Source organism: Pelophylax lessonae (assembly GCF_965119305.1).
Source record: "Pelophylax lessonae genome assembly, chromosome: 10".
In the NCBI taxonomy this organism is placed as follows: Eukaryota; Metazoa; Chordata; class Amphibia; order Anura; family Ranidae; genus Pelophylax; species Pelophylax lessonae.
Window position 1 is genome coordinate 144106795 of NC_138777.1, and position 25960 is coordinate 144132754.

At 46.2% G+C, this 25960-nt stretch overlaps 1 protein-coding gene across 3 annotated transcripts in view; it reads left to right on the plus strand.

Annotated features, from left to right (window-relative positions):
• The window catches only part of SPTBN2 (spectrin beta, non-erythrocytic 2), a 1240451-nt gene that overhangs the window by 894991 nt on the left and 319500 nt on the right, over positions 1–25960 (plus strand). For all 3 annotated transcript variants that reach the window (XM_082270338.1, XM_082270340.1, XM_082270339.1), the window contains one exon: positions 25338–25540. In XM_082270338.1, the coding sequence (XP_082126464.1) occupies positions 25338–25540 (203 nt within the window). The remainder of the gene's footprint in view (positions 1–25337; positions 25541–25960) is intronic.

Sequence of the window (25960 nt, forward strand, 5' to 3'; positions counted from 1 at the left end):
TGGGGTCTTTGCGGGCATATCGCTGCACACTCTGCTGTTGGTTTATATTTACGGGGGACTCTGCAGACCGCTGCGCTCAGTGGTGGGAGCTGCGATCGACGCTTCTTAAAGTGACAGTATTCCGTTTTTCTGTAACTTTGAATATGAAGTCCCAGGCTGTAAATTCACCCTCAGACCCACTCTGTGCGACTCCGGATCGCAGTCGCTGGCCGCGATTTCAGCAGCTCTGGAAAGCCTGGCAACAGATCATTTTGGCATGAAAAAGGTTTATAGCCGTAAACTGCCGCTGCCTTCTCCATCTTTGGTGGAGTCCTCTGATTCAGAAGCTGATGTGGTCACCACAGACGCCCCCCTACCTGAAGGGTCGCTGTCCTCGCAGTCAGATGATGAAGAGGATCTGTCTTCAGCTGCAGCGCGGGAACGCGCTTTGGTGAAAGCCTTGATTATTTCAGTGAGGGAAACTTTAAAATTGGCTGATGAGCCAGGGACACGGGTGGCCTTTGGCTCCCACAAGATCCAAAAGTCTGGCAAGGTTTTTCCCTGTCCCGAGACCTTTCATGATATTGTGTATGACCAATGGCAACGCAATAAGCACGTGCTAGTTGTGCCAAAATGCTTTAAACCCCGGTATCCTTTTGCTGATACGGTTTCCAACCATTGGACTCTGCCACCTAAGGTGGACCACCCTGTTTCCAGGTTGAACAAATCTACCATTGTGCCTGTGGTAGATTCACCGGTGTTTACGGATCGGGTGGAATCCCTTTCCCGCCATCTTCACGTGTTGGCGGGTTCCATTTTGAAACAAGTCTGTGTGTCTGTTTTGGTATCACAGACAGTTACGGAATAGATTAGGGCTCTGAAATGGTTTGGCTGAAGAGCTGATCGGCTGACCAAGCTTCCAAGAAAGTCCTGACGGATCTCCCTTTTCTGGTAGAGCGTTTATTTGGCGAAAGGTAAAACTCCCCATGCTAATCGGGGATCCTTCCTTTACTGCTCAGACGTTTTTTTTCGTGCCCCCGGGGCACAAGAAAAAAGTAAACCGTTCAGAGTTTCTGGAGGGACTAAGAAGCACTAGGGCAAGCCCAAGACCAGTCAGTCTGGTGCTGCGGACAAGTCCTCTTCAGCATGAAGGGCCGCTCTCACCTGTTTCTGGGGTGGGGGGACGTCTGCTCTTTCATGAACCCTGGACTTCCTTCATTCAGGACAGGTTTTTTCAGTCAAATCTTCATCTATCTCCAGAAAGATCTTCGGGAAGCTGTGCAGGACCTCCTGGCTCAAGGAGTGATTATGCCAGTTCCTCTGCAGGAATGCTCTCAAGGTTTCTATTCAAACCTGTTCACGGTGCCCAGAAAGGAGGCCAATGTGCGTCCAATCGTGGATCTCAAGGCTCTGAACCGCTATGTTCGGGTGCAGAAGTTTGGAATGGAGTCCATTTGGTCAGTGGGGACATCCCTGAATCGGGGGGATTTTCTGGCCTCCATCGATATCAAGGATGCGTATCACCGCGTCTCCATATTTGAGGGACATCAGCGATTCCTCCGCTTTGCAGGGGCAGAGGAGCATTTTCAATTTGTGGCATTACCCTTTGGTCTCGCCTCCGCTCCCAGAGTTTTTACCAAGGTCCTTGCCCCAGTGCTGGCCTTGTTACGTCAGTGAGGAATCTCAATTTTGGGATATCTGAACGATCTCCTGTTGCGAGCAGACTCTCATTCGAATCTGTTGGACAACATCTCTATTACAGTTCAGACCCTTTAAGAATTCGGGTGGACGATCAATTTCAAGAAAACTGCTCTGACGCCATCCATACGGATCACTTATCTGGGGCTGACTCTCGACTCCGCTCTTGCGAGGGTCTTTCTCCCCCTTGGAAAAGCTTCAGAAGTTGCAAAGGGCTATCAGGTTGCTGATGGAAACCAATGAGTCCTCCCTGCGGGCCTGCATGAGGGTCTTCAAAGTGGTCCCGTTTGCTCAGTCTTGTTCCAGGCCTCTGCAGAAAGAGATTCTGGCAAAATGGAACCGGGACCCTCGGTCATTGGACCAGTAGATTTGTTGGAGTCCTCTCACAAAGTTGACTCTATCCTGGTGGATCCAGTCCCCTGCGTCATGTGTCAGGGCAGGTCCTTCCTACCGCTGTTCTTGGACGGTGGTCACCATGGATGCCAGCCTGTCAGGCTGGGGTGAAGTGCTGGTGAAGCTCTGTGCCCAGGGGACTTGGGCTTCAGAAGAGTCCTCGTTGCCGATCAACATTTTGCAGGTAAGAGCGATCAAGTATTACCTGTTCCACTGGATGAGCCGGCTATGTGGTGCTCCGGTTCGGATACAGGCGGACAATGCCACCACTGTGGCTTATATCATTCATCAAGGGGGCACCAAGAGTGTCCTGGCAGCAAAGGAGGTGGCCGAGATTCTGGTTTGGGCAGAATAAAAATAAAAACAGCTGGCGCACACCGGGGAATAAAAATGTAACACCAGGGACTTCACAAGTGTCACTAAAAACACAACAACCAATGTGGATAGTTGTCAATAGAAATTAAAAGGACAATGCATAGGTCCATATATAAAAGGTCCATAAAAGAAGTCCATAAAAATCCCAAGGTGCACTCCTGAGGCAGCTCTAGTGTAGAAGATTGCTTGGAGCCAACTAGGGAGGAAACACAGGCGCCACTCTGAGTGCAGTTACTTGAGATTTATTGAATAAGATCAATGGAAAAAGGGGTACTCACAAAGGTGATAAATACAAAGGCTCATAACACTCCAGTATGATCAGGATGGCTGGAGCGGTAACGGTCGACAGGCTGTAAGCGGTGGCTGGCCGCTCTTCCTGTTCACGGGGACACTCAGAAGCCGATCCGTAGTCAGTTTCGGTAGCGTGATGATGTCATGGCGCTGGCGACGAGAGGCCTGAGGAAGGAGCGCATGCTCCGAGACCGCGTCGCCTGCGCCATGATGTCATCACGCTACCGGAAGTGACGACGGCTCGGCTTCTGAGTGTCCCCGGGACCAGGAAGAGCGACCAGCCACCGCTTACAGCCTGTCGACCGTTACCGCTCCAGCCATCCTGATCCTACTGGAGTGTTATGAGCCTTTGTATTTATCACCTTTGTGAGTACCCCTTTTTCCATTGATCTTATTCAATAAATCTCAAGTTACTGCATTCAGAGTGGCGCCTGTGTTTCCTCCCTGGTTTGGGCAGAAGCCAATGTTCCAGCCCTTTCCGCAGTCCACATCCCGGGTGTGGAGAATTGGCAAGTGGATTACCTGAGTCAGGTGTTGGATCAAGGGGAATGGTCCCTTCATCCAGAGGGGTTTCACCTCCTGTGTGCCCGGTGGTGTAATCCAGAGGGGTTTCACCTCCTGTGTGCCCGGTGGTGTACTCTGGAGGTGGATCTGTTTGCATCTAGCCTCAACTGAAAAGTCAATTCTGGTGGCACCAGACTAAAATTTGTCGTAGATCCTCCATGGAGACTTCCTCTGTGGGAAGATCTGCAGTCTCAGGGACCGATCTTACATCCTGCTTTACGGTCGCTGGCTTTAACGGGTTGGCTGTTGAAAGCAAGGTGTTGAAGGATAGAAGCCTTTCTGACTCTGTAATTCCTACCCTCTTGAAGGCCAGGAAGTCGACATCTAATAAGATCTATCGTCGTACGTGGAAATTGTACATTTCATTGTATGAATCGCTGCAGCTGCACCCTCGCTTGTATTCTATAGCTAGAGTTTTGGCCTTTTTACAAAAAGGGGTTGAGCAGTACCTGGCGTTGGACACTATCAAGGGTCAGATGTCAGCCTTGGCTGTTTACTTCCAACTCACGTTGGCTACTTATAGCTTGATTCACACTCTTATTCAGGGGGTGCTTCATCTGGCTTCTTTGAGGAGATCTCCGTTACCTCCGTGGGATCTTAATCTGGTTTTGTCTGTGCTTCAAATGCTTCCTTTTGATAAAATTAGGGAGATTTCTCTGCTTTCGGTGTCGCAGAAGGTTGCCTTCCTAGTGGCTATTACTTATGCTCGCAGAGTATCTGAGTTGGCGGCGCTGTCCTGTCGTTCACCTTATTTGGTGGTCCACAGGAATAAAGTGGTTCTCCAACCTAATCCGTCTTTTCTCCCTAAGGTGATGTCGGGTTTTCATCTTACATTGTGTTGCCTTCCTTATGTCCCAAGCATCCCAAAGGATTTGCCTTGTACTCTTAGGATGTGGTTCGGACTATAAGAGTTTATCTGACGGTTACGGAGTCCTTTTAGAAAATAGGACTCTCTCTTTGTCCTTACGGACGGTCCTCACAAAGGTTTGGCTGCGACCATTTCTAGGTGGATCAGGCAGCCGGTTGTTCAGGCTTATTCACTCAAGGGTCAGGTTCCTCCTTTTCCTGTGAAGGCACATTCTACTAGAGCGCTGAGTGCCTCTTGGGCTTTTCGCCATCAGGCCTCTATTGTACAAGTTTGTAAGGCAGCAGCTTGGTTGTCTGTATAAACCTTTACAAAATTCTACAAGGTGAATTTGTTGGTATCTTCGGATGCCTCTTTTGGCCACAAGGTTTTGCAGGCTGCCGTTTCGTAAGAGTATTTTAACCTGCGTGAGCTCCTGTTGTTGGTTGAGCTTCATGTTACCCAGTGGGCTAAGTTTAGCCTTTGAAGTTTACGTTACTTTCTGGTTGCATTCTTCCCGCCCCTCATGCCTACACTGCTTTGGGATGACCCATTCAGCTAATGAAAATGGAGGCTGTGTCTGTCAATGGACAATGGAGAAAACAAGATTTTTGTAAGATGTTACCGCAAATCTTTTTCTCTCAAGTCCATTGACAGACGCAGCACCCGCTGCTCTTATATGGGGATGTTTTTTTTTCTTCACTGCTTACAACTAAACTCGTTTGCTGAGCAGAAGGTGTGTGGGTTATGCCTGTGGGGATGGCCCAGTGGGCATGTACATTTAAATTTTTCCTGCCTAGACTACTCCTGAATGGGGCAGCATAACCCATTCAGCTAATCAAGATGGAGGCTGCGTCTGTCAATGGACTAAAGAGAAAAATATTTCACTGTAAGGTCTTAAAAATCTTGTTTTTCCCTTAACTTCCATTTGTTTGGAATGAACAGTGCACATTCTGTGCAGTGCTCTAGACCAGCCTTTTTCAACCAGGGTGCCTTGAGGTTTCTTCAGGGGGGCCTTGGCCAAATGCCTAATCATTTCCCAAAAATTGTATACAAGCCAGCAGGTGATCAAGCTTGTGTATTAGTTACACAAAGCCACAGGTTTTCATTTTCAAGTTTAGGGACAGGTATCCAGTGTGCTCTAGGGACAGATCTGCAGTGACACAAATCGCTCTGTTAATGTCCACAAAAGTAATTTAAAGGGCTGGAATTTTTTTGGTATTGGTGTGCAGTGCACTATATAGGTGTGTAATCCATGGTATAATATACTTCGTAATATAGAAAGCATATTATAGTGGATTTGTATTGTGCACTGTGCAGCATTGTGACTGGTGTGGTGACTGAGCGTTGCTGCAGCAATACTACAAACATTGACAAAAGCACTTTTAATGTGTTTTAACTAGTGTGATAGACCAGTGGCCCCCCAATACCACATATTGAAGTGGGGTGTTATCTGAGTATACTTTTACAAGTGTATTTGTGTCCTGCAACATTATTGCCTCTTTTGCTGTGTCAAGTCTGATACACACAGTGCCAAACTCCCTGGCCAATTTTTTGAACAACTGGTGGGATAGACCAGTGGCCCCCCCAATACCACACATTGAAGTGGGGTGTTATTTAACATTATACTTTTCTAAGAGTGTATTTTAGTCCTGCAAAAATGTGGCCTCTTTTGCTGTGTTAACTGTGCTACACACAGTGACAACAGTTACTGGCCAATTATTTGTAGAACTGGTGTGATAAACCTGTGGCCCCCCAATACCACAGACTGAAGCAGGGTGTTATATATATGTATATAGATGCACCGATCCAACTTTTTTGGTCCCGATCTTTTGCTTTGTGAAATCGCTGATCCCGAGTCCCATCCGGAAGTTCTCTTTTGTGAGCTCATAACAAAATAATACTTCCGGATCGGTATCGGCAGATACCTTTTATAACAAATGTGCATTCAAAATCTAAAATATCATCAAACACAAAGAATAAAATGTAGTCACGAGAAAAAAAACAGTTTATTGCTTGAACATACAATAGCAATCAAACCGTAAACATTGTAAACTAAAGTGCAAAATCCTGGAAAGTGAAAACAGGAATTTAAATAAAAAAATGCAACATAGTAGCAGCCTGAGCCTCTCAAGAAGATTGCATTTCTTCTCTTCTCTCTGTGTAAGGCTATTTCTCTTTTCATCCACAACACAAACACAAACTGTGCTGAACAGAACACACTCTCACTTTCTGCATTAGTGGCAGACAGTGCAGGGCAGGCACTGCAGGGGGCAATACAACACCAGCAGCAACAACATAGCAGCCTGATTCCTGTCCTGACCAAAAGTTGGTCAAACAAGAACAACAACAACTTGATCACACATACAAAATAGCATGTTGCAAACATGTAGTCCAGTGTCACACCACCATCACACAGTAATTTGATGGTGGCGTCGGTGTGTGATACAGTTCACACAAAATGCCTTTTGTTTGTGTGATCAAGAAATTGACTTGTCACACATGATGACAATAACACAAACATGACCTGATGGTCACTTAATTCTCTCTCAAGAAGATTGTAGACACTACTAGACTAGACAAGCATTTCTTCTCGCTATTTCTCTTCTCATCCACAAACACAAACTGTGCTGAACAGAACACACTCTCACTTTCTGCATTAGTGGCAGACCGTGCAGGGCAGGCACTGCAGGGGGCAATACAACACCAGCAGCAACAACATAGCAGCCTGATTCCTGTCATGACCAAAAGTTGGTCGAACAACAACAACTTGATCACACATACAAAATAGCATATTGCAAACATGTAGTCCAGTGTCACACCACCATCACACGGTAATTTGATGGTGGCGTCGGCGTGTGACACTGGACTACCTGTTCACATTAAAATGCCTTTTGTTTGTGTGATCAAGAAGTTGACATTATTCACAGTCACACATGATGACAATGACACAAACATGACCTGAATGGTCACTTAATTCTCTCTCAGCTCCTCAAGAAGATTTGTAGACACTAGACAAGCATTTCTGCGCTTTTTTTCTGCTGTGTAAGGCTATTTCTCTAATCATCCACAAACACAAACTGTGAACAGAACACTCTCTAACTTTTTAGTGCAGGGGGGCATTGGCAATACAACATAGCAGCAACAACATAGCAGCCTGAGTCTGGCCTTACTAAAAGTTTGTCGAACAACAACAACTTGATCACACATACAGATGGCATATTGTAAACATGTAGTCCAGTGTCACACCACCATCATCACACAGTAATTTGATGGTGGCATGTGATAATGACACTGGACTACCTGTTTACATACAAATGCCATTTGTTTGTGTGATCACACATGACACAAAAATGACCAGTATGGTCACTTAATCAACAGCAATGGCAAATTCTTTCTCATAAAGACAAGCATTTCTGCTCTCTCTGCTGTAAGTCTATTTCTCTTCTCATCCACAATGCTGGAAACGGTGCTGAAAACTCTCTCACTTTCTACACTAGTGCAGGGGGCACAGAGGTATTTTGTGGCAGTGGCAGCAAGACAAGATAATCTGTATTTGTTGACTCCCCAGAACTGGTATGTGTTGTCTGAGGCAGCGATGGTTTTCTCTGCAAAATATCCATGCAGTTGGACTGCAGGGCTTGAGCTGCTTGCTGCATTGGGATCTAGTTCAAACTCCTCCACAATGTGGTCAAATTCTTGCATAAAGCTGCTCAGTGCTGCTGCTTCCACCCGAAGGACCTTGTCTTGTGGTTCTGTGGCCTGTGATGCTCCAGCTCTGCTGTTCCTCAAGTCTTCCTCTAGTTCCGCTGTCAGTGCATCTTTTGCACGCTTTGCAGATTGTGCACTTGTAAAGTATCTGAAACAGAAATAAAAACGTAGGTTAGGCTAATTATGAAACCCTTCATGACACTAACCTGAGGCTGAAAAGTAAGTATATATATATATATATATATATATATATATATATATATATATATAAAATGTATGTATAACTTTAATCAACCATCAGCCTCAGGTTTTTTAGTGTCAAGTGTTGGAATTTCAAAATCTTTAAATTTGCAGCAGCATGGCATGGCATCTCATCAAATACAGCAGCACTAGCAGATGTGTTATTGTGGTCGTGGAGAGTAAAACATCTATAATAGTCAGAATCAGATAATGATGAATGACAATGACATTGGTTCATTTATTGGGTCTATATAATATTAATATATATACCTAAATAAATTAATTATGTCATTGTCATTCATTATCATTGTCATTCAAATTTCTTATATGATAGATATATTTTATTCTCCTCTCCACAAGAACACTGTCTTCTGCTGTATTTGATGAGATGCCATGCTGCAGTGCTGACTGTGAATTTGGACATAGAAAAATTCTAACACTTGATGGGCTAATGTAATTAGTTAGGTTACACAATCTTCACTTACCTGTCTTTATATCTCGGGTCCAGCAGGGTGGCAAGTGCATATAGGGGTTCATCTTCCACAGTGTTGAAGCGTTTGTTGACAGCTTGAAGCAGGGTTGTTTTCATTGTTTTGATGCCAGTATCCGCATTGCCTTCTTTAGCAAGGATGCGTTTGAAGACAGTGACAGCTGGAATGACGTCAGTGGTGGAGGCAGTTGATGAGCTTACTTTCCTTGTTAGCTCTTCAAATGGTGCTAAACAATGCTCGTTTTTTCTAGCAAAGCCCACTGCTTAGTGGTCAGTGTACTGGGCAGGTCATCACGGTCAGCAATGTAAGCACAGAGGACTCGCTTCTCTTCCAGAAGACTCTGTATCATCAAGTACGTAGAATTCCACCTTGTTTTGACGTCTTGTTGCAGGCGTTTAGGTTGCATTTGCATCTGGAGCTGGATATCTTGCAGCCTTGAATACGCAAGTTGAGAATGTTTAAAATGCCCCACAATTTGTCTACTGATTGCAATGGCATCGCTCACACTCAGTTGTGACAGTAGCCCCTCATTGACTACAAGCTGCAAGCTGTGTGAGCAAAGCAGCCTAAGCTCCGTACCCCCACTTTGTCTATGGCCTTTTTCATGTTGCTTGCATTGTCTCGGAGTATGACATGCACTTTATTCAAAGGAATGTGCCACTGGTCAAGTATAGCCTTAATTGTAGCTGAAATGGTATCGCTGGTGTGTGAACCATGAAAATTTTTAGCTTGAAGCATTGCACCGTGCGGTGTACAGCTTGTGTCCAACCAATGAACTGTTAAACTTAAAAGCGACATTGGACACACATCAGAGCTCCATATATCTGTAGTAAAGCTCATAGCCTTTATATCTTTAATCTCTTTTGAGACGTGTTGGCAAACTTTTTTGTACAGTTCTGGCACTGCGCTCTCGGAAAAATACTTGCATGATGGAAGAGAGTACCTCGGCTCCAAGTGTTCCAGTAGGCAACAGAAGCCCTCATTTTCAACAACTGACATTGGTTGACCATCTAAAACAATGAATTCCAAAACTTTCTGTGTTATTGTTGATGCTCTCATACTTTCCATCGGAAACTTTTCGCGTGGTTGAAATGCATCCTGCAGAGTTTGTTGCTGCTGGGCTGTATTGTCCGCTGCTTTGGTTTTGTTGAGCTGCAGGAATTCAGTGTGCTCCTTAGCGTGGTGTTTCTGGATGTGCCTGATTAAATTTGTAGTATTGAACTTTGCTGTTATACCACCTCCCCTCGAAACATTCACTTTGCAGACATTGCAAACAGCTGTGGAACTCGTTGGCGTGGCGAGCGTGTAATATCTCCACACTGCCGACTGTTTGGCGCGCTCCATACCCGACACACACACACGTGAGGCTGATTAATGACGTAGGTGCTGCGACGCCCCGGATCGGCCCGTGGGACGGCTAAATTTTACCAATCTCCGATCCAGCTATTTTGCCCAGATCAGGGGCGATTTCCGATCCGAATATCGGATCGGTGCATCCCTAGTTATATACCTTTTTCCAGATATACTGCGATTCGCTAGAGACTTTTGTCACAGAGTAATTTAAAAACATGACAGGCAGAGGAAGAGGCAGACACTTGCGCAGGGGTGGTAGGGCAGGAGCAGTGGGCAGGAGCAGTAGGCCGGAGCCAAAGTGTGAAGTTTCAGAAGGCGCGTTCAATTACGTCAAAGGATGCACCAGACTTGGTTGAGTGGCTCACTCTGCCTTCCTCTTCTGCACCCTCCTTATCCTCTCTATCTGCACCCTCTTCACTCTCTGCTGTGTGCACCCCAGAAGACACCACCACAAACACCACTTACCCTCCGCTTGGGTCTCTGGAATTATTTTCCGATCCATCACAAGACATTTGTGATGCACAGCCATTGTTGGCATCGGATCAGGAAGAGGAGGTAGCAACAGCCGCCACTCATCAGTCTAACGACAATACCCAGATCAGCCCAAGGAGGTTGGTCCCCGCTGTTGCTGCCTACTCCGATATCTCGATTGTAAGTGGTGGGGAAGGTGACATGGATGATGATGTGTCTATGGACGTCACGTGGGGGCCCACAAGAGAGGAAGAGGAGGGAAGTTCAGAGGGAGAGACGGCCCGGCAGATAGGGAGGAGAGGCAGGCAGTACTTGCATTGCACAACAGAGGGAGAGACGGACCGGTAGATAGGGAGGAGAGGCAGGCAGTACTTGCATTGCACAACAGAGGGAGGACGGACTGGCAGATAGGGAGGAGAGGCAGGCAGAATTTGCATTGCACAAGAGGTACAAAGCAGACTGCAAATGTATCAGGAGCAAGCCATCAACCATGTACAGTCACATCTGGCGCTCCCAGGATGCCGGCACATGGCTCCGCAGTGTGGGCTTTTTTTGAATGTGTTCGTTGCTGACAACAGTGTTGCCATCTGCAGCCTTTGCAGTCAATGCATAAGTCGCGGTAAGCCCTACACTCACCTAGGGACGACCGCCTTAAGAAGGCATCTGAACTCTCATCACCGAGCCCAGTGGGAGTAACACCGTCAGAACCCACAAAGCCACACTGCAGGCTCTCACCGTCCAGCCTCTTCTTCTCCTTCTCCTCTCTCCTCAATTTGTCCTCCACTCCCTCTTCCATGATGCTGTCGTCACGTTGTTCTGGCAAAAGGCAGGCTTCTGTGGCCCAAATGTTGGAGCGGAAAAAAAGGACGCCGGATAACCCTTTTGCCCAATGTTTGACTGCTGGCTTGTCGGAACTGATAGCCCGCCAACTACTGCCATATCAACTGGTGGACTCAAAGGCCTTTCGTAAATTTGTGGCCATTGGAACACCACAATGGAAGGTCCCAGGCAGGAAATATTTCTTGCAGAAGGGCATTCCAGAGCTGTATGACCATGTTCAGCGGCAAGTGAATATATCTCTAGCACACAGTGTTGGTGCCAAGATTCATCTGACAACAGACACATGGTCTAGCAAACACGGGCAGGGAAGGGATATCACTTTACTGCCCACTGGGTGAACCTTCTGACGGCCGTCAAGCATGTAACCTGTGGCACCCGTGTAGATTTGGTTGTAACGCCACGGATTACATGCAGGCCTGCCTCTTTTTCTTCTCCTCCTCCTCCATCCTCCATCCTCCCTCTCCTCCTCAGCTGACTCCTCCTTTTCCGCTGCTACCGTCTCTTCCGCTGCGCCGCCCAAGATCCCCAGAACCTATTCCACATAACAGGTGAGACGTTGTCATGCTGTGCTGCGTCTGTTGTGCCTGGAAGCCAAGAGCCACACTGGTCCTGCACTCCTTTCAGCTTTGCGTTTACAGGCAGATCAGTGGCTGACACTGCTGAATTTGACAGTTGTTAAAGTGGTGTGCGACAACGTTGCCAATCTGCTGAGCGCGCTGAAACAGGGCAAAATAACACACATGCCATGCATGGCGCACGTCCTGAACTTGGTGGTGCAGTGATTCGTTGCCAAATACCCTGGGGTCCAGGATGTCTTGCGGTAGGCCAGACTTCCAAGAAGACGGTGTCTGACATCCCTTATGCAGAGAATCGCCTTTTTTGGGGACTCACTGGACGAATTAGTTAAGGGGGGTCACTGGGGGTAAACGCACACTGCTGCCCCAGGTGTCCAGGGGCATGTCTTTCCGCGGCAAGCGGGGCCCTTCCTTTAAACCTAACCAGGGGTCCTTTCGTGCCTTCAAGGCACAAGACAAGGGCAAATCCTTAAAGGCCTCTGGTGGCCAGAAGAAGCCTTGGGCGGGCAAGCCTAAAGCCGCCCACACTGGTACGGTGGCCCAGTCCGCCTCGACATGAAGGGGCGCCCTCACCCATTTCCGGGGTGGGGGGACGTCTGCGCTGTTTTCCCGGACCTTGGCTTACCAAGATTCAGGACAGATGGGTTCAGCAACTCATTCGTTCAGGGTACAAGATCGAATTTCGATCGCGCCCAGCAGACAAATTCTTTCCCTCAAATCTTCATTTGACCCCCCAGATCGTTTCCCCAATCTTCAACAGGCGGTTCAGGATCTCCTCGCCCAGGGGGTGATAGTCCGGCTGCCACATCGGGACAGGTTTTCGGGGTTTCTACTCAAATCTGTTCACGGTGCCCAGAAAGGAGGGCAAGGTGCGACCAATTCTGGACTTAAAGTTTCTGAACCGCTTCGTGAAGGTTCAAAAGTTCCGCATGGAATCCCCCCGATAGGTGGTGGCCTCCCTGAGCCCGGGAGATTTCCTGGCTTCCATCGACCTCAAGGATGCGTATTTACACATCCCCATTTACGAAGGTCATCAGAGGTACCTCCGATTTGCAATCGCGGAGGAGCACTATCAGTTTGTGGCGTTGCCTTTCGTTCTCCCTTCGGCTCCAAGGGTGTTTACCAAAGTATTGGCTCCTGTCCTGGCCCTGTTGCGGGCGCAGGGGATTGCATTTCTTGGATATCTGGACGATCTCCTGTTAAGGTCGCGCTCCAGTGCCACTCTGTTGCATGATTTGTCAACCACGGTTCAGATGCTCCAGGAGTTCGGGTGGACCATCAATTTTCAGAAGTCGAAATTGCCACCTTCTGTTCGCCTCCCTTACCTGGGGATGGTTCTGGACTCCACCCAGGCGAAAGTCTTCCTGCCGGAAGACGAACTCAGGACTCTACAGAACGAAGTCAAGTCCCTCAGGGACAACGAATCCTCATCGCTCAGAACCTGCATGCGGTCCCTGGGATTGATGGTGTCAGCCTTCGAGGCGGTACCATTTGCACAGTTCCACAAACGATCTCTGCAAGCGGAGATTCTGGCCAGGTGGGACAGGCATCCTCAGTCCTTGGACAGTGGCCAGGTGGGACAGGCATCCTCAGTCCTTGGACAGGAAGATATCTTTGAGCCACCAAGTCAGAGCGGATCTTCTGTGGTGGCTCCAGTCTCGGGGTCTGACGGAAGGGAAATACTTCCGGCCGTTATGGACGGTGATCACCACGGATGCCAGCCTGTCGGCTGGGGTGGTGTTCTGGGCAATTTGTCTGCCCAGGGCACTTGGTCGGAGGAGGAATCCTCTCTACCGATCAATGTCTTGGAACTGAGAGCGATCAGACTATGTTTGCTCCATTGGTCGGATTGGCTTCGGGGCCGCCCTGTGTGTGTTCAGACAGACAACGCAATTGCGGTGGCTTACATCAATCACCAAGGGGGCACCAGGAGTGCCCGGGCGGCCAAGGAAGTGGCCGAGATTCTTTCTTGGGCCGAGACGCAGGTCTCGGCGCTTTCGGCAGTTCACATTCCAGATGTGGAGAACTGGCAGGCTGACTATCTGAACCGTCAGACCCTGGACCAGGGGGAATGGTCCCTACACCCGGAGGTGTTTCAGATGCTGTGTGGGGATCCCCGGACGTGGATCTGTTCGCGTCTCGTCTAAACAACAAGGTGGGAAGGTTTGTGGCAAGCACACGCGATCCTCTGGCAGACGCTTGGGACGCGCTGGTGGTGCCTTGGAATCAGTATTGCCTGATTTATGCCTCCCCGCCCCCCCGATTCAGTTGTTGTCCAGGTTCCTGCGCAGGTGGGTCTCGGAACCGAGGTTGGTGATTCTAGTGGCCCCAGACTGGTCATCATGCAACTGGTTGTCGAGCCTCCTTGGCGGCTCCCACTACGGGACGATCTGCTGTCTCAGGGGCCGATCTTCCATCCTGCTTTACAGTCGCTGGCTTTAACGGCGTGGCTGTTGAAAACCAGGTCTTGAGAGATTGGGGTCTCTCGTCGGCGGTCATTCCTACCTTACTCAAGGCAAGGAAGGAAGGCCTCGTCCAGTAAGATTTATTATCGTACCTGGAAGGCCTATTTCGCCTGGTGCGAATCGCAGGGTTTCCATCCTCGCTCCTTTTTGGTGGCGAGGGTGTTGGCCTTTCTGCAATCTGGTGTGAATCAGCGTCTTGCACTGACGACTATCAAAGGTCAGTTAACTGCGCTGGCCATTCTTTTCCAGCGCCCCTTAGCTTCACACTCCTTGATCCGCACCTTTATTCAAGGGGTGCGTCATCTGATTCCCCCTAGGAGGGCACCCTTGCCTCCTTGGGACTTGAACTTGGTTTTGTCCGTTTTGCAACATTCTCCATTTGAGAACATCCGGGAGATTCCTCTGCCTGCGCTGTCACGGAAAGTCGCTTTTCTGGTGGCGATCACATCTGCTCGCAGAGTGTCGGAGTTGGCAGCCCTATCTTGCCGCTCTCACTACCTGGTTGTTCATAGGGATAAGGTGGTCTTGCGACCTCATCAATCTTTCCTTCCAAAGGTGGTGTCTGATTTCCATCTCAATGAGGACATTGTCTTGCCTTCGCTGTGTGCGAATCCTAAGCATCCTAGGGAGTTTGCCTTGCATTCCTTGGATGTGGTCCGGGCGATCAGGGTTTACCTGTCGTCTACTGAATACTGCAGAAAGTCGGATTCTTTTTGTCCTTCCTGAGGGACCTCGGAAGGGTATGGCTGCGTCTGCGGCAACCATTTCTAAATGGATCAGACAGATGATTGTACAAGCTTATTCGCTTAGGGAACGGGCTCCGCCCTACCCTGTCACGGCGCACTCTACCAGAGCGGTGAGTGCATCTTGGGCCTTTCACCATCAGACGTTTGTGTCCCAGGTGTGCAAAGCGGCAACTTGGTCATCAGTGCAAACCTTTACAAAATTTTACAAACTTGATGTTTTGGCGTCGGCAGATGCCTCCTTTGGCCGCAAAGTTCTGAGTGCGGCAGTGCCTTAGGGGAGACATGGCGTTTTTTAGCCTGTCCCCTCCTGTTGGGGTTTTTTTCCCTGGTTATTTTGCTTTCCTGGGTTTGTTCGCTCCTGTTGAGCTTTCCTGTTACCCAGTGTGTTACCTTTCTGGTTCAGATAAGGTTCTTTTCTCTGATTTGGGTGCTGCATTGCCTTTGAGACGGTTAAGTTTCCCACCCCTCACATCTACACTGCTTTGGGACATCCCAGTAGTGAAGACTGTATGAGTAGGCGGCGACTGTCAGAGGACGTAAGAGAAAATAGTATTTTTGTAAGAACTTACCGTAAAATTCTTTTCTCTGAGTCCTCTGACAGTCGCCGCCCCCCCGCCCCTCTTTTAGGGTTCATGGGCTATCTACTGCTTGCTACCAAACTGAATTGGGAATGCTGCTAGCAGGGGGTATTGGACCAGAGGGACATCCCCCCTATAGGTGTGTCTATGCAAAGTTTTTGTGAATGTTTCTAACAAAATCTTCTGCCTAGCTTACTCCTATGGATAAGACAATACCCAGTAGTGAAGACTGTATGAGTGGGCGGCGACTGTCGGAGGACTCAGAGAAAAGAATTTTACAGTAAGTTCTTACAAAAATTTTATTTTTCCTTCAAAAAAAATGTTCATTAACCACTTAAGCCCCGGAGGATTTGGCTGCTAAAGGACCAGGGGTTTTTTTGCGATTTTTTACTGCGTGACTTTAACGGACAATTGCGCGGTCGTGCGACGCTGTACCTAAACGAATTTGACGTCCTTTTTTTCCCACAAACAGAGCTTTCTTTTGGTGGTATTTGATCACCTGTGCGATTTTTTGATCACGCGCTATAAACAAAAAAAGAGCGTAAATTTTGCAAAAATAACAATATTTTTCACATTTTTTTATATGAAATTCCCCAAAAAAAAAAGTAAAAATCAAAATTTTTTAACATTTTTCGGCCAATTTGTTTTATGCTACCTATGTTTGGTAAAAAAAATCGCAAAAAGCGTATTTTGATTGGTTTGCGCAAAAGTTATCGCGTTTACTAACAAAGAGAAAGATTTTTGTCATTTTTGGTGTTTTTTTTTTTAACGCATAATGGCGGCGATCTGCGATTTTTTTTTCGGTACTGCGACATTGCGGCGGACAGATCGGACCCTTGACTGACATTTTTGACACTTTTGGGGTTACCAGTGACATTACTGCAGTAATCAGTGCTATACATATGCACTGTTACTGCAAAAATGACACTGGCAGGGAAGGGGTTAACTTTATTGGACAGGGAGGGGTTAAGTGTGTCCTAGGGGCGTGCTTTCTACTGTGTAGGGACATGGCTATTGGTGTAAAAGCAAAGATCAACCGTTCTACATAGTAGAACGGTCAGATCTTCACTTTTACACAGGGAGAACTGACAGGCAGCTTGTTTACACAAGCTGCTCTGTCTTTCTCCCTTCACAGGAGCGATCGTAGTGTGGCCGGCGGACATCGAGTCCGCCGGTCACACGCACTGACTTGCCTGTGAACGAGCCGCGGCGGGCGCGCGCCTCGGCGGGCGCGCGCCCGCCCGCGATAGGCTCGCAAGTCAGTGACAGGCGAGTGACGTACCGATACGTCACTCTGCCTGGCCGGGGCTGACCGCCGCAGTATATAGTCGTGCGGCGGTCGGCAACCGGTTAAAGGACATTCTTCAGATTTTCTATTCGTTAGTGGGGTCATATCATAGGTATCATGTAGTTGAGGTTGAATAAAGACAATTGTCCATCCAGTTCAACCTGTGTAGGCGCGCATGGCTGTAATAATCTCTCATATCCCTTAATGTTCTGATCCTTGAGATGTACGTCCAAGAGTCTTTTGAAAGTAGCTATACTTCCCGCCGAAACTACCTCTTGTGGTAAAGAATTGCACAATCTTGTAGCCCTAACAGTAGAGAACCCCGTGCGTTGCCTGAGGTTAAAACGCTTCTCCTCTAATTGCATTGTATGTCCTCGAGTCCTCATGCAATCCTTTAGACTGAATAGCTTTCTTTCTATGCTGAGATCACCATTGAGGTATTTATAAATTGCTATCATGTCCCCTCTCAGGCGTCTCTTCTCCAGAGAGAGTAAATTAAGCGATTGTAGACGCTCTTCATAATTAAGGTCCTCTAATCCCCTAATTAGTTTAGTTGCCCTTTTCTGGACTCTCTCCAGCTCCAACACATCCCTCCTGAGGACTGGCGACCAGAACTGGACAGAATACTCCAGATGCGATCGGACCAGAGTTTTATAAAGTGGTAGGATTATAGTTTTATCTCTGAAATACATCCCTTTCTTTATGCATGCTAATATTCTGCTGGATTTGGCAGCTGCTACTTGACATTTCATGCTATTGCTTAGTCTATCCTCTACCAAGACTCCCAGATCTTTCTCCATTTTTGATTCCCCCAAAGCCCCCCCCCCCCTAAAGTGTATTGTGCTTTTATGTTTTTAGTCCCCAAGTGCAAAACCTTACACTTCTCCACATTAAACCTCATTTGCAATGTCATTGCCCACTCTGTTATTTTCTTCAGGTCATTCTGTAGGATATCTGCCTCATGCTGTGCAGTTATTGCCCAGTCCAATTTTGTGTCATCTGCAAAAACTGATATAGAACTAATGATCCCGTCCTCAATGCTGTTTATGAATAAATTGAATAAGGTTGGTCCCAGGACTGAGTCTTGGGGGACTCCACTTACCACCCCAGACCAGTTTGAGTATGCGCTATTTATTACCACCCTTTGGACACGCCCTTTTAGCGAGTTCTGTATCCAAGAGCAAACCTTCTGGTCAATGCCTGCAGACCTTATTTTATAAATTAAGGGCTTGTGGGAAACTGTATCAAACGCCTTAGCGAAATCTAGGTACACCACATCCACTGGTCTCCCCCTATCTAGCTCACCTCCTCGTAGAATGTTAAGAGATTGGTTTGTCAAGAACGCCCATTTGTAAACCCGTGCTGATTACTGCTGATGATGTTGTTGTTTTTAGTAAACTCTACGATATAGTCCCTTATCCCCTCCAGAGGTTTACATACTATCGATGTCAGACTGACTGGCCTATAATGTCCAAAAAAGGACATGCCCTTTTTTGAATATCGGTATCACGTTAGCGTTACTCCAATCCCAAGGTACATTTCCTGTCATAATACTGTCAACAAAGATCAGGAGCAGTGGTCTGGATATAGTTTTACTAAGTTCTTTGAGTACTCTCGGATGTGCGCCATCAGGGCCTGGTGGTCACATGCGACGTTCGTTTTTTTACCACGGTGAAGGGAAAATTTGAAGGAGCGGAATAGAAAACTTCTAGGTCAAAGGAAATTTCAGACCGTGTATGTGGTTTTCATTCAGAAATTGCATTCTTTTTAAAACAATGTTAAAAGCAAGTGAAATTTTCAAACTACTTTCTTTCATTCAGCGAATGTTCAAAGATTTTTCGTATGAATTTTCTCATTCTAAAATCGATACATGGCCAGCTTAAGGTTTGGTTCACACCAATGCAGTTTGCTTTTAATCGGTTTCTGCAGTACTTTTTGCTGTGGACGCAATTTTGCTGCAATTTGCGTTTTTTGCATTTTATTCTACTTTTGTTGGGTTGATTGAAAAACGCAAATCGTGGCAAAAACTCACTACATGCTTTTCTGCAGCTTCTCCACTGAAGTCTATTGAACCAGAAAAGCAAAAAAAGCAGTTTTGCGTTAAAAAAGGTCCTTGACACTTCCAAATAAGCAGCAGCTGAAAAAGCATAGATGTAAATGTGTCCCACAGAAAACCATGTTAAATAAACTGTAGTGCGTTTCTGCAAAAAGCACCAAAAAATGCATAGATGTGAACCAGGCCTGAGATGTCTAGCAGCAGCATGCTTGTTTGTATCACGTCATAATGGGGTTAAAAAAAAAAAAAAACTAAAATGGAGCCCTTTATAGTACATAAAGAGCAGATAATCTCTACTATAGGGGTTCATTTATACTGTGAAACCGTGACAATTATATGTTACTTACCGTATATCGTATCTATATAATAATACACCCAAAAGTAGGATATATTGGCATTTTAACAAGGAGTCTGACATGAAGCTATATGAAGGGCGGAAGGGAGATCTAAATCTTTTATATTATAGTAGTACCAAAAGCTGAGACTTTTTTTTTTTTTTTTTTTTCCATGGATATGATCATTTTAAATATGATGCACAATACTGTTAAACGTTTACTTTAAGGCTCCATGTACATGGGACGTTAGAAAAAACGTGCTGCAAAGCTAGTTCTGACGCCGGGAAAAAGCAGCTGTTAAATGTGCTTTCAATAGCTTTTTCCATTTGCGTTATTGCACGTTTGGCCACGTTGCTTTTAGCAGCGTTTTTTCTGCCTCCATTCAAAATCAATGGTTCCCTATGGGAGCCTATTGATTTGAATGGAAGTCGCACCGCAAGTCGGATCAGGGTGATCCGACTTGCGGCGCGACTTGCGGTGTGAGAATCTTGAGGGGGAACTCCATGCCAAAAATGGGGAAAAAACTGCGTGGGGGTCTCCCCCAGGTTCTAAACCAGGCCCTTCGGGTCTGGTATGGAATTTGAGGGTAGCCCCACACCGAAAAAACGGCGTGGGGTTCCCCCCCCGAAATCCATATCAGACCCTTATCCGAGCACGCAGCCCGGTAGGGCAGGAAGGGGGAGGAGACGAGCGAGCTTTGGGTGCTTTGGGGCAGGGGAAGCTCTGCACCCCCCACCCCAAAGCACTTTGCCCCCATGTTGATGAGGACATGGGCCTCATCCCCACAACCCTGGCCGGTGGTTGTGCGGGTCTGCGGGCAGGGGGCTCATCGGAATCTGGAAGCCCCCTTTAACATGGGGCCCCCCAGATCCCGGACCCCCTCCCTATGTGAATGAGTATGGGGTACACTGTACCCCTACCCATTCACCCCATAAAAGGCAGTGTATGGAAATAATGACAGGAGACGTTTTGGAAAGTTTATTAAAAATCTTCATCTGTTCTTCTCTGCTCTGGTCTTCTCCCTCTCCTGGTCTTCTGGTCTTTTGCTGTCCGCTCTTCTGCTCTTTTGCCCTCGGCTCTTCTCTGCTTCTTCTTCCTCCGGTCCTCCTCCGACAGATGAAGATTTTTAATAAACTTTCCAAAACGTCTCCTGTCGTTATTTCCATACACTGCCTTTTATGGGGTGAATGGGTAGGGGTACAGTGTACCCCATACCCATTCACATAGGGAGGGGGTCCGGGATCTGGGAGGCCCCTTGTTAAAGGGGGCTTCCAGATTCCGATGAGCCCCCTGCCCGCACAACCCGAAAACCACCGGCCAGAGTTGTGGGGATGAGGCCCTTGTCCTCATCAACATGGGGGCAAGGTGCTTTGGGGTGGGGGGGTGCAGAGCTCCCCCTGCCCAAAGCACCAACACCCCCCCCCCCCCATGTTGAGGGCATGTGGCCTGGTATGGTCCAGGGGGGATGGGCCGCTCGCTCGTCCCCTCCCCCTTCCTGCCCTACCGGGCTGCGTGCTCGGATAAGGGTCTGGTATGGATTTTGGGGGGGACCCCACGCCGTTTTTTCGGCATGGGGCTACCCTCAAATTCCATACCAGACCCAAAGGGCCTGGTATAGAACCTGGGGGGGACCCCCACGCATTTTTTTTCCCATTTTTGGCGTGGAGTTCCCCCTCAAGATTCTCGCGCCGCAAGTCGCATCATCCTGATCCGACTTGCGGTGCGACTTCCATTCAAATCAATGGGCTCCCATAGGGAACCATTGATTTTGAATGGAAAAAAAAAAAACTTATAACGTGGCTGAACGTAGGTTCATCACGTTCGGTCACGTTCGGCCGCGTTTCTGCGTTTGAAACGCCGGGAAACACACGTTCGAACGCAAATAATTGCGTTCCAAAAAACGTCCCTGAACTCAACTGCCTGCAAATGACTTTAAGGGACCCTGTGTACATGGACAGATAAGATAAAATGTAGATAGGTTCAGGGGCTTCTGAAAAAAACACCCAACAGCTCCCAAACGGCCATTTACAACGTCCCGTGTACATGGAGCCTAATGCCCCGTACACACGTGCAGATTATCTGAAGACTTTTGTCTGCAGACTTACCAAAACCATATAATATGAGGTCAAACCTAAACACTTTCAATTTGTATGCAATCCGGCAGGCCCTTGCACTACATAGAAAAGGTAAATCTGAAGACAAAAGTCTTCAGATAATCTGCACGTGTGTATGGGGCATAAATGTGATTGTAATGCCTCATATTACCTCCAGTCTCTCATCATCCTTCACCTTCTCTGGGTTCAGATGCTGATCTTCACTGCACATTTCACTGTCACTTCACTGTCTTTAAAGTGATTTTTTTTTTTTTTCATTTTATGAACATCATACCTACCTGCTCTGTGTAATGGTTTTGCACAGAGCAGCCCTGATTTTCCTGTTCTGGGGTCCCCCAACCGACGCTTCTTACTCCTGCTTTCAGAGTGCCTCTATAGCAAGCTGCAAAAGTATAGTATAGAGTGCCCCTATAGCAAGGTAAAAAAAAAACTTCTGTCTTCTGCTCATCACACATTCACAAGTTCTCAGGCACTTACTGATAAGTATGCATGGTGTACTGAGCTGTATGTGTGCTTCACTGTATTTCCTAATATGTAAACAAATAATGCATTCTGTATGCAGGCCAACTAATCGGCTGACCAACTAATCGATTATAAAAATAGTTGTCAGCTATTTTCATAATCGATTAGATTTGGCCCGAATACTGTTCTTTAAAACCGTTAACTTAATAATTAGGACACATGTCAGCATTACCAAACTTCCTTGTCATAAATAAAAAAAAAACTACGCTACATACAGTAAATATTGCCTAAGACCTCTTTCTTGACATTCAGTGATATCCAGTGACCGCTACAACACATGTAGCTGTCATTGGATGTCACTGACAGCATGGGTTCCCAATCAGAGTGATTTTCTTATGATGTGTTAATTAATCACTTTGACATGCAAGCTTGAGGCATCCGTCAGAAAATACAAGCCGTCAGCCTGCAGATTAACCTCTTGCCGACCTCCCACAGTATATTTACTGCGGCAGTCAGCCCCTCCTGGGCAAAGTGACTCAGTACTACGTCGCTCGCCCAGGAGCCTGCAGGGGAAGTGCGCGGAGGCGCGCTCCCTCCCCCACTCGTTCCCCTGCACCCCCGTGCTTGTGACCGGCGGACCCGATGTCCGCTGGTCACTCGCGTTCTCCCGGTGGAGAGGGAGAAAGGCAGGCGGCTGATGTAAACAAAGCCGCCTGTCATTCTCCCTGGTGTAACTGCAGAGATCATACGATCCTGCTATGTAGGATCGTATGTCTCTGTAGTTACATCAAAAGCCACACCCCTTTACAGTTAGAAACACGCCCCTAGGGACACACTTAACCCCTTGACCACTAGTAAAATTAACCCCTTCCCTGCCAGTGTCATTTTTACAGTAATGGTGCATATGTATAGCACTGATTACTGTAGTAATGTCACTGGTACCCCTAAAAGTGTCAAAAATGTCAGTCAGGGGTTCGATCTATCCGCTGCAATGTCGCAGTCCCACTTAAAAAATCGCAGATCGCCGCCATTTCTCGTTAAAAAAAAAAAAACAATAAAAATGACATAAATCTTTCCCTTAGTTAGTAAACGCAATAACTTTTGCGCAAACCAATCAAAATACACTTATTGCGATTTTTGGTAAAAAAAAACAAAAAAATATGTAGCAGAAAACAAATTGGCCTAACATTGTTAAAAATTTTTGATTTTTACTTTTTTTTGGGGGAATTTCATATAAAAAAATTTGAAAAATATTGTTATTTTTCAAAATTTTCGCTGTTTTTTTGTTGTTAGCGCAAAAAGAAAAAATCGCACAGGTGATCAAATGGCACCAAAAGAAAGCTCAGTTTGTGGGGAAAAAAAGACGTCAATTTCACTTGGGTACAGAATCGCACGACCGCGCAATTGTCCGTTAAAGTCACGCAGTGCCGAATCGCAAAATAGGCACTGGTCTTTGAGCAGCCAAATCCTCTGGGGCTTAAGTGGTTAACACTCCCACCTTCAGGCTGCAGTCACTTCTACAGTGCAATATTTGTAAAAATTATGGTCAGATACAATTATTGTATTACATAGTACATTAAAAATAGTGTTTATAACAATTGTACTCATTTGTCAGCCTATATTAAAGACTTTTGTTAAAATGGTATACATAATAAAAACCCTAGGTTTTTAAATATATAAAAATTATTTACGTATGCATGTTGGTCCTAAAATAACAGGTTACTCAGTGAATATTTATGCTGTTGAAATGGGCCTGAGCATCTAGGCATAAATGACCTCTAGTCATAAGAGAAATAAAATATATATAAGAGATATAAAATATATTTAATGTCTCTGACTAAAATAGGATCGGATCTGATGTTGGCAGGTGTTCACGGACGCAAGTCTGTTTACATCCGCCACTCCATAGAGGAGACTAGGGGGTCCAGTTTGGGTCTGCCTGAAAAACTGACAGGTGGACCTGATGGGTTTACTCACGTAAAAGGGCCCTAATCCTACCATGAACGTCTTTGTTCAGGCACATTCTGTTATAAAGGGACCACTGCCTCCCAACTGTTATCTTTTCACCATGTCACACAATCTTGTGGTGGAGGTTATGAGCAGCTGTGCCAATGTATATTGTACAGGCTTGGTCCTCTGTTTTGGTCATAAGAAAGCTGGTGAAGGGTAATAACAGGCAGCCAATGTTGTAACAAGTGTGTGCAGAGAAGCTGCAGGAGATCAGCAGCACAACAAACGGTGAACAAAAGGTCATATAGATTGTTTGGCATGTCAGCAAAACTGGTCTTAGATGGAAATAGACAGTTCATCAGTGCATGGCTGTCCCTGTTTGACTGAAGTCGATCAGACAAGTTGAAAGAACTTTTTGTTGATCGGCATATGCAACCAATCACTAGATACTGACCACACCAGATCCTTCTGTAAGAATACAATATCCTGGCAGGGGGCAGGATTGGGGGATTTCTCTATCCACCTCATTTTTCTGGATGGAGGAATCCATTCGTTTTGGTTTTGTGTTTTTTTTTTTTTTTTTGTTTTTTTTTCAGTCAGCTGAATGAATAGAAAAAAATGACTCATCTATGGCCATCTTTCATATATACATTAGCCTCTCTTTATCTTGATAGTGAATACAGTGCACGTACATGTTTTGCACCTCTGCACTGAGTTGAAGGAAACAGCAGAGGGCACCAACTAAGTGCATTATATAGGAAAAGACTTTATTAAAAATCACAAGTGCCAACTGACAAGATGCATAAGGATAAGAGTATGTAAACCGCAGACTGCACTCTGTGAATTATGTGCTCTTATCCTTTTGCATCTTGTATTAAAAATCACAAATGGCAACTCACAAAATGCATAAGGATAAGAGCATGTAATCCACCCAGTGCAATTTGCTGTTGATTGCATACTCTTATCCTTATGCATCTTGTCAGTTGGCGCTTGTGATTTTTAATACTCTTTTCCTATATACTGCACTTAGTTGGCGTCCTCTGCTGTTTACCTATTGCAGGGATTACTTCAGTCTCAGTGGGGAGCTGTAAATTGATATCTTTGGACCTATGGACTTTTTAGTATAATCCTACAAACCCACAGCACTTTCAAATGCATGATTATGGTGTAGTTTAGCTGTGTGCCTACCTGTGCCATTCTTGATAATTCTCTGTGTTAGCACGGAGCTAGATTAGGTATGTATGGCAACTACGTTCACTAGGGAATTCTTTGTGAAAATGCAATAAAATCTAAAATATATGCACTGACACAAAGTTCTGTATCCATATGTAACCCAATATTGATGTTGTCCTTGTTATTTCCACTGACTCATTTATCGTTCATGTATTATTATTTTGTTACTTGTACTTTCAATAAACTTGATTGTGAAAAAAAAAGAAAGTTCTGTATCCGACATGCTATTTTAGCTTCAAGAAAGAGCCTGTATTGATTTTGTACATCTACAACTTTATATTTTAGGAATATGTGCTATCCCACATAGAAATGCCAACAACCCTTGAGGCAGCTGAGGCTTCAATAAAACGTCATGAGGACTTTATGACCACCATGGATGCTAATGATGAAAAGATCCGAGGACTGGTGGAGTCGGGCAAGAAACTCATCCAAGAACATAATGTCAACTCTGAGAAGATTCAGGAGAAGGTCACTTCTATTGATAAAAGGTAGGCTTGACTTTTAGTATTTCTCTTTCAAATAGTAGTTTTAAGTTTGCTAACATTAAAGAAGTTGTAAACCCAATTTTTTTTTTTTCACCCTGAAAGAGAAACCCACTTAATGAGCTAGTATGCTCGTTCTAAGGTAGTATGGTAATACTTACCTTAGAATGAGCCCCCGCCGTGCCGCCCGCTTACCTCTGACGGGCGACATGTTCAGTCGCCCTTCTTCCGGCATCGCGGCATCCGGGCATCTGCACCAGCAGCCGTTCCTTCAGAGCGCATGCGCCAGTGACGTCACTGGCTGCATGTAAGGTAAATATCTCCTAAGCGGTACATGTTTAGGAGATATTTACAGTACCTATAGGTAAGCTTAGGCTTACCTATAGGTACAACTTGCAGAGGAGGGTTTACTTCCTCTTTAACCAC